The sequence below is a fragment of the Somniosus microcephalus genome, chromosome 2 (genome assembly GCF_052327205.1).
Source record: "Somniosus microcephalus isolate GS21.2 chromosome 2, FLI_Smic_1.0, whole genome shotgun sequence".
In the NCBI taxonomy this organism is placed as follows: domain Eukaryota; kingdom Metazoa; phylum Chordata; class Chondrichthyes; order Squaliformes; family Somniosidae; genus Somniosus; species Somniosus microcephalus.
In genome coordinates this window covers 384946195-384954866 of record NC_140988.1, presented here as the reverse complement: position 1 = coordinate 384954866, position 8672 = coordinate 384946195, and the positions used below count along the sequence as shown (strand labels likewise).

The following is an 8672-nucleotide window of genomic DNA, read 5'->3' as shown; positions in this document are numbered from 1 at the left end:
TTCTTGAATATATTTAATGAATTGGCCTCAACTGCCTTCTGTGGTAGAGAATTCCACAGGTTCACCACTCTCTGGGTGAAGAAATTCCTCCTCATCTCTGTCCTAAATGGCCTACCCCTTATCTTTAGACTGTGACCCCTGGTTCTGGACTCCCCGACCATCGGGAACATCCTTCCTGCATCTGGTCTGTCTACTCCTGTTAGAATTTTATAAGTTTCAATGAGATCCCCTCTCATTCTTCTAAACTCCAGCGAGTATAAGCCCAATCGACCCAATCTCTCCTCATACGTCATTCCTGCCATCCCAGATATCAGTCTGGTGAAACTTCGCTGCACTCCCTCCATGGCAAGAACATCCTTCCTCAGATAAGGCAACCAAAACTGATTTGTGTACATATACCCCAGGTCTCTCTGTTCCTGCACCCCCTTTAGGATTGTACCCGTTAGTTTATATTGCCTCTCCTCGTTCTTCCTATCAAAATGGATCACGTCACACTTTTCTGCGTTAAACTTCAGCTGCCACGTGTCCACCCATTCCACCAGCCTGTCTATGTCTTGAAGTCTATCACTATCCTCCTCACTGTTCACTATACTTCCAAGTTTTGTGTTATCTGCAAATTTTGAAACTGTGCCCTGTACCCCCACGACCAAGTCATTATTAGATATCAAGAAAAGCAGTGGTCCTAGTACCGACCTCTGGGGAACACCACTGTGTACCTTCCTCCAGTCCGATAAACAACCGTTCCCCACTACACTCTGTTTCCTGTCACTTAGCCAATTTCATATCCATGCTGCCACTGTCCCTTTTATTCCATGGGCTTTAACTTTGCTGGTGAGCCTATTATGTGGCACTTTATCAAATGCCTTTTGGAAGTCCATGTACACCACATCAACCCCCTCCTCATAGGACAACCCTCTCATCCCAGGGATCCTGATGGAGGGTCGAGGCTCTGACGGGATTTAAAAAGGACGGTGGAAGCAGATTCAATAATAACTTTCAGAAGGGAATTGGATAAATACTTGAAGGGAGAGATTTACAGGGCTCTGGGGAAAGAGCGGGGGAGTGGGACTAATTAGATAGCTCTTTCAAAGAGCCGGCACAGGCACGCTGGGCCGAGTAGCTTCCTTCTGTGCGGAACACAAGAGTGAGAATTTTGTTGCATTTGGGAGTGTTGGCCTCGTCTCTCTATAGAGGGGAGGGAATAAAATCAACCAATGTTCTGGTTACTCGTGGACACCCAGTCTCCAAATTGGAAAGTGTGTGGGGTGGGTGTGGGATGAAAGCGTGGGGTGGGGGGGCGGGGGGGGGGGGGGAGTTAATTATGCAACTGACCCTCAGTAAGAATCAGTGTCTCCAGGAGAGGAGGGGAGAAATCTGGAAAAAGTTGCTGGATGACATTCAGGCTTGGGCTGATGAGTGGCAAGTAACATTCGCGCCACACACATGCCAGGCAATGACTATCTCCAACAAGCGAGAGTCTAACCACTGCCACTTGACATTCAACGGCATTACCATCACTGAATCCCCCACCATCAACATCCTGGGGGTCACCATTGACCAGAAACTTAACTGGACCAGCCACATAAATACTGTGGCTACAAGAGCAGGTCAGAGGCTGGGTATTCTGCGGCGAGTGTCTCACCTCCTGACTCCCCAAAGCACTTCCACCATCTACAAGGCACAAGTAAGGAGTGTGATGGAATACTCTCCACTTGCCTGGATGAGTACAGCTCCAACAACACTCAAAAAGCTCAACACCATACAGGACATAGCAGCCCGCTTGATTGGCACCCCATCCACCACCTTAAACATTCACTCCCTCCACCACCGGCGCACCGTGGCTGCAGTGTGTACCATCTACAAGATGCACTGCAGCAACTCGCCAAGGTTTCTTCGGCAGCACCTCCCAAACCCGCGACCTCTTCCACCTAGAAGGACAAGGGCAGCAGGCGCACGGGAACACCACCAGCTCCAAGTTCCCCACCAAGTCACACACCATCCTAACTTAGAAATATATCGGCCGATCCTTCATCGTCGCTGGGTCAAAATCCTGGAACTCCCTCCCTAACAGCACTGTGGGAGTACCTTCACCACACGGACTGCAGCGGTTCAAGAAGGCGGCTCACCACCACCTTCTCAAGGGCAATTAGGGATGGGCAATAAATGCTGGCCTTGCCAGCGATGCCCACATCCCATAAACGAATTTTAAAAAGTTGGATTCACCCCTCCCCTCCAACCAATCTGCTCTGCCCGTTCCCTCCCTTTACACTGCAGGCTGCCCAAACGGTTTCGCGTATTCTTCCCGCTCGCCTTTCCCGCCGACGGGTGCCGAGGCGCGGACTCAGCGTCCTTAGCGACGGCCTCGGCGACTGTAGGAGCATGCGCAGTGCGGTGTGGCGGGGCGGTGGGATCCGGGCGGGAGCATGCGCAGTGCAATGTGGCGCCGGGAGAGAGCATGCGCACTGAGGGGTAGCGGCGGGCGCATGCGTACTGTGGTGCGACGCTGGGCGAGAGCATGCGCGGTGCGGGGATGGAGCGAGCGGAGAGCGCGGTGAGACACTGGCGCCGCGGGGTTGATTATTGCATATTAATCACTCATGTTTGTTTTATTGAATGGGTATGATGATGATAGTGGGCCGCTGAGGTACAGTTTGACTGAAAATGGCGGCGGTTCCCCCCCCCGGGCCTGGTCCCCTCGCAGCCTCGGGCTTTCCTGCAGCTCCCACCCCAAAAACTGACAGCAGACAGGAGAGAGAGAGTGAGTGAGAGACCAGTGAGGAGAGAGTGAGAGAGAGTGAGTGTGAGAGACCAGTGAGGAGAGAGAGAGAGTGTGTGTGAGAGACCAGTGAGGAAAGAGAGAGAGAGAGAGTGAGTGAGAGACCAGTGAGGAGAGAGAGAGTGAGTGAGAGACCAGTGAGGGGAGAGAGAGAGAGAGAGAGAGAGTGAGTGTGAGAGACCAGTGAGGAAAGAGAGAGAGTGTGTGTGAGAGACCAGTGAGGAGAGAGTGTGAGAGACCAGTGAGGAGAGAGAGAGAGAGAGAGAGAGTGAGTGTGAGAGACCAGTGAGGAAAAAGAGAGAGAGAGTGAGTGTGAGAGACCAGTGAGGAGAGAGAGAGTGTGTGTGAGAGACCAGTGAGGAGAGAGAGAGAGTGTGAGAGACCAGTGAGGAGAGAGAGAGAGTGTGTGTGAGAGACCAGTGAGGAGAGAGAGAGAGAGAGTGTGAGAGACCAGTGAGGAGAGAGAGAGAGTGAGTGTGAGAGACCAGTGAGGAGAGAGAGAGGGTGAGTGTGAGAAACCAGTGAGGAAAGAGAGAGAGAGTGAGTGAGAGACCAGTGAGGGGAGAGAGAGAGAGAGAGAATGAGTGTGAGAGACCAGTGAGGAAAGAGAGAGAGAGAGTGAGTGTGAGAGACCAGTGAGGAAAGAGAGAGAGAGAGTGAGTGTGAGAGACCAGTGAGGAGAGAGAGTGTGTGTGAGAGACCAGTGAGGAGAGAGAGTGAGTGTGAGAGACCAGTGAGGAGAGAGAGTGTGTGTGAGAGACCAGTGAGGAGAGAGAGTGTGAGAGACCAGTGAGGAGAGAGAGAGAGTGTGTGTGAGAGACCAGTGAGGAGAGAGAGAGAGTGTGTGTGAGAGACCAGTGAGGAGAGAGAGTGAGTGAGAGACCAGTGAGGAGAGAGAGAGTGAGTGAGAGACCAGTGAGGAGAGAGAGAGTGAGTGAGAGACCAGTGAGGGGAGAGAGAGAGAGCAGTGAGGAGAGAGAGAGAGTGTGTGTGAGAGACCAGTGAGGAGAGAGAGAGAGAGAGAGTGTGAGAGACCAGTGAGGAGAGAGAGAGAGTGTGTGTGAGAGACCAGTGAGGAGAGAGAGAGAGAGTGTGTGAGAGACCAGTGAGGAGAGAGAGAGTGAGGAGAGAGAGAGTGAGTGTGTGTGAGACCAGTGAGGAGAGAGAGAGTGAGTGTGTGAGAGACCAGTGAGGAGAGAGAGAGAGTGTGTGTGAGAGACCAGTGAGGAGAGAGAGAGAGTGTGTGTGAGAGACCAGTGAGGAGAGAGAGAGAGAGAGTGAGAGACCAGTGAGGAGGGAGAGAGAGAGTGAGTGTGAGTGTGAGGGACCAGTGAGGAGAGAGAGAGAGTGAGTGTGAGAGAGCAGTGAGGAGGGAGAGAGAGGGGAGAGAGAGAGAGTGTGAGAGACCAGTGAGGAGAGAGTGTGAGAGAGCAGTGAGGAGAGAGAGAGTGTGAGAGAGCAGTGAGGAGAGAGAGAGTGTGAGAGAGCAGTGAGGAGAGAGAGAGTGTGAGAGAGCAGTGAGGAGAGAGAGAGTGTGAGAGAGCAGTGAGGAGAGAGAGAGTGTGAGACCAGTGAGGAGAGAGAGAGAGAGTGAGAGAGCAGTGAGGAGAGAGAGAGAGAGAGAGAGAGTGAGAGAGCAGTGAGGAGAGAGAGAGAGCAGTGAGGAGAGAGAGAGAGCAGTGAGGAGAGAGAGAGAGCAGTGAGGAGAGAGAGAGTGAGAGAGACCAGTGAGGAGAGAGTGTGAGAGAGCAGTGAGGAGCGAGAGAGTGTGAGAGACCAGTGAAGGAGAGAGTGAGTGTGTGAGACAGTGAAGGAGAGAGAGAGTGTGAGAGACCAGTGAAGGAGAGGGAGAGTGTGAGAGACCAGTGAAGGAGAGAGAGAGTGTGAGACACCAGTGAAGGAGAGAGAGAGAGTGTGAGAGACCAGTGAGGAGAGAGAGTGAGAGACACCAGTGAAGGAGTGAGTGTGAGACACCAGTGAAGGAGAGGGAGAGAGTGTGAGAGACCAGTGAGGAGAGAGTGTGAGAGAGCAGTGAGGAGCGAGAGAGTGTGAGAGACCAGTGAAGGAGAGAGTGAGTGTGTGAGACAGTGAAGGAGAGAGAGAGTGTGAGAGACCAGTGAAGGAGAGGGAGAGTGTGAGAGACCAGTGAAGGAGAGAGAGAGTGTGAGACACCAGTGAAGGAGAGAGAGAGAGTGTGAGAGACCAGTGAGGAGAGAGAGTGAGAGACACCAGTGAAGGAGTGAGTGTGAGACACCAGTGAAGGAGAGGGAGAGAGTGTGAGAGACCAGTGAAGGAGAGAGTGTGAGAGACCAGTGAAGGAGAGAGAGTGAGTGTGAGACACCAGTGAAGGAGAGAGAAAGAGTGTGAGAGACCAGTGAGGAGAGAGAGAGAGTGTGCGAGACCAGTGAAGGAGAGAGAGAGAGTGAGTGTGAGAGACCAGTGAGGAGAGAGTGAGTGTGAGAGACCAGTGAAGGAGAGAGTGAGTGTGTGAGACCAGTGAAGGAGAGAGAGAGAGTGTGAGAGACCAGTGAAGGAGAGAGTGAGTGTGAGAGACCAGTGAAGGAGAGAGTGAGTGTGAGAGACCAGTGAAGGAGAGAGTGAGTGTGTGAGACCAGTGAAGGAGAGAGAGTTGGTCAGTAATCCCCCTGGGTTAATGGACAGGTTGCCACTGGTGGTAACCACAGGCCCTGACTGGAACGTCTCTGTGAGGGGATGTTGGGTCTGGTTGGGCTTGAACAGCTTCCTGCCTTTCACTGTCCCAGCTTGTGCATGAGGAATCGCCCCCTTGTATGAGAGGGAGCTTGGAACTGTATTCCCGCATCAGTCCACGCCCTCTCGACAGGAGGAAGACGGACTCCAAGGGTCAAGTTACGAGGAGAGATTACACAAACCAGACTTGTATTCCCTAGAATTTAGACGGTTAAGGGGTGATCAGTTCGAAATTTTCAAGATATTAATGGGAACAGATAGGGTAGATAGAGAGAAACTATTTCCGCTGGTTGGGGAGTCTAGGACTAGGGGGCAGAGTCTAAACATTAGAGCCAGACCTTTCAGGAGTGAAATTAGGAAACACTTCGACACACAAAGGGAGAAGTTTGGAACTCTCTTCCACAAATGGCAATTGATGCGAGGTCAATTGTTAATTTTAAATCGGAGATTGATCGATTTTTGTTAACCAGTGGTATTAAGGGATATGGGCCAAAGGGTATATGGAGTTAGGTCGCAGATCAGCCATGATCTCATTGAATGGTGGAACAGGCTCAAAGGGGCTCAATGACCACCTCCTGTTCTGATGTTCCTAGTGCAATCCCTCCCCTTTACAGCTTTCACTGAACATAAAAAGAGAGTGACTAAGGATATGTTGTTTGTAACGAGAGAGCACGCTCTGAAATCCAAGTTGAAAGGGTTTGGAAATGCACAGTATTACCTGCCTTAATTTCACAAACGTATATCTTCTCTCCCGACAGACCGACTCTCTGTTGAGGCTGCAGTTTACATTTCATTTGGCTGACGTGCCTAAATGGACCGAGCTGCATTCTTGTCAATTACCGGGTCATCAGAATGACCTTGATTGCATTACCGCCTTGTCTCGGCTGCCCGTGTCCTAACTCGCACCGAGTCCCGTTCACCCATCACCCACTGTGCTCGCTGCCCCGTGTCCTAACTTGCACCGAGTCCCGTTCACCCATCACCCACTGTGCTCACTGCCCCGTGTCCTAACTCGCACCGAGTCCCGTTCACCCATCACCCACTGTGCTCGCTGCCCCGTGTCCTAACTCGCACCGAGTCCCGTTCACCCATCACCCACTGTGCTCGCTGCCCCGTGTCCCGTTCACCCATCACCCACTGTGCTCGCTGCCCCGTGTCCTAACTCGCACCGAGTCCCGTTCACCCATCACCCACTGTGCTCGCTGCCCCGTGTCCTAACTCGCACCGAGTCCCGTTCACCCATCACCCACTGTGCTCGCTGACCTACATTGGCTCCCGGTCCAGCAACGCTTGAGCATCCCCCGATTTTAATCGCTCCACCGTTGGTGGCCGTGCCTTCAGCTGCCGAGGCCCTAAGCTCTGGAATTCCCTCCCTAAACCTCTCCGCCTCTCTACCTCTCTTCCTTTAAGACGCTCCTTAAAACCGACCTCTTTGACCAAGCTTTTGGTCGCCTGTCCTTGTGTGGCTCGGTGTGAAATTTTGTTTGTTGACACTGCTGCAAAGTGCCTTGGGATGTTTTACTACATTAAAGGTGCTACATAAATGCAAGTTGTTGTTGTTGTCACTGCAGGCTCGCTATCCATTACTCCACACACAAATAAATCCCTTCAGAAGATATTGTGCCTGTGTGCGTCTGTTAACTGAGACGCGATCGAGTTTATTGATTCAATGGAAATGGGGGGTAATGACAGAGCTGTGTGAAAATAGCTCTGAGTGCAAACTGTCGACATAGTCTCGGGGCTTACCCCATCCGCTACCAGGCTGTCGAGGTGCACTTTCATATCGTCATCCTGTCTTGTTCTGGGTCTGCCTCGCGGGTACAGATCTCCAGTAGCCAATAACTTGCCTTAGTAACTCATTTCTCATGTGTGAGCCTAGATGGTGAGCGTCGAAGACCTATTGAGTTAAGCACCCAGTCCTGTTCCCGTCCAACATCCTTCATCCTGGTACCATTCTGAGAAATCTCCTCTGCACCCTCTCCAAGGCCTTGACATCCTTCCTAAATGTGGTGCCCAGAATTGGACACAATTCTCCAGCTGAGGCCTAACCAGTGATCTATAAAGGTTCAAAGATTTCTGTATGCAAGCTCTCGGGCCTCTCTAAACCTAAATGAACTCCCGTTAAAATTGTACCATTTAGTTTATATTGCGGCTCCTGATTCTTCCTATCAAAATGCATCACTTCTCCGCATTAAATTTCATCTGCTATATGTCTGCCCATTTCACCAGTCTGTCTATGTGCTCCTGAAGTCTGTTACTATTTTCATCGTCGTTTCATATCAATGGAAAACTTTGAAATGATGCCCTGTATACCCAAGTCCAGGTCATTAATACATATCAAAAAGAGCCGTGACCCTAACACCGACCTCTGGGGAATACCTCCAGTCTGAAAAACAACCGTTCACCACTACTCTCTGCTTTCTGTCCCTTAGCCAATGTAGTATTCACGCTGCCACTGCCCAATCCAAATTAAGCTCGCATGTCACAACTGTGGATGAAAGTATCAACTCCAAGCCCAGGCTTTTTGGAGCGGTGAAGGCCTTCAAGTGAAAAGGCAATTCTAGGCAATACATTTACTCATGGTTTGTGAAACATTAATTTTAATTTTTTTTTAAACATTTTGTTTTAATCTATTTTGGACATTAGAAATTTCAGTTCCTGAAGAAAAGAATGGCGGATGGAAAAAATGTTCAGAATGCATTATGCGAGAAGTTAGTGGCCAGATTTCACATCACAGTGACAGGTTAACATTTGCCATTGTAAATGTGGACATACAAATTTATAACAGGGAAAAGTTGAGACAAAAAGTCAGACAAAACGTGACCGCAGGAATTTGTGACGCAGACTGGCTGCCCCAATGGTTGTATTTTTAAGTAGTTGTAATGTGTTGTCTCTTGTAGGTGATAGCGACAACGCCACCGCTGGCCTGTGGCATGGAAGAGCAGGTGAGCCAAGGCAGCAGCCCTGGAAGTGGGACTCACCTATCCAGTGCCAGCGGCTTCTCACTGGGAGAGGTGATCGTCCAGCGAGCCAAGCAGGTAACATCTCAGTGAAGGGTGCTGGCCCGGTGTTTGAGTCTTTAACAGGTACGCTCTGTGATAGTTATAACGAGACCGAGCACAGCACCGGTACGCTCTGAGCTAAGTGTGAGACACGCACAGCGAGCTTTTTAATTCCTTCTGGGGAT

At 50.9% G+C, this 8672-nt stretch overlaps 1 protein-coding gene across 4 annotated transcripts in view; it reads left to right on the top strand.

The window, feature by feature from the left end:
* The first annotated feature begins 2447 nt into the window (after positions 1–2447).
* The window catches only part of alms1 (ALMS1 centrosome and basal body associated protein), a 98764-nt gene continuing 92539 nt past the window's right edge, over positions 2448–8672 (top strand). For 3 of the 4 annotated variants that reach the window (XM_085976289.1, XM_085976280.1, XM_085976304.1), the window contains exons 1-2: positions 2448–2551; positions 8386–8523. In XM_085976289.1, the coding sequence (XP_085832415.1) occupies positions 2516–2551; positions 8386–8523 (174 nt within the window). In that variant the 5' untranslated portion in view covers positions 2448–2515. Of the gene's footprint in view, positions 2552–8385; positions 8572–8672 lie in introns of all 4 variants that reach the window. The other variant, XM_085976296.1, reaches the window with a different exon arrangement.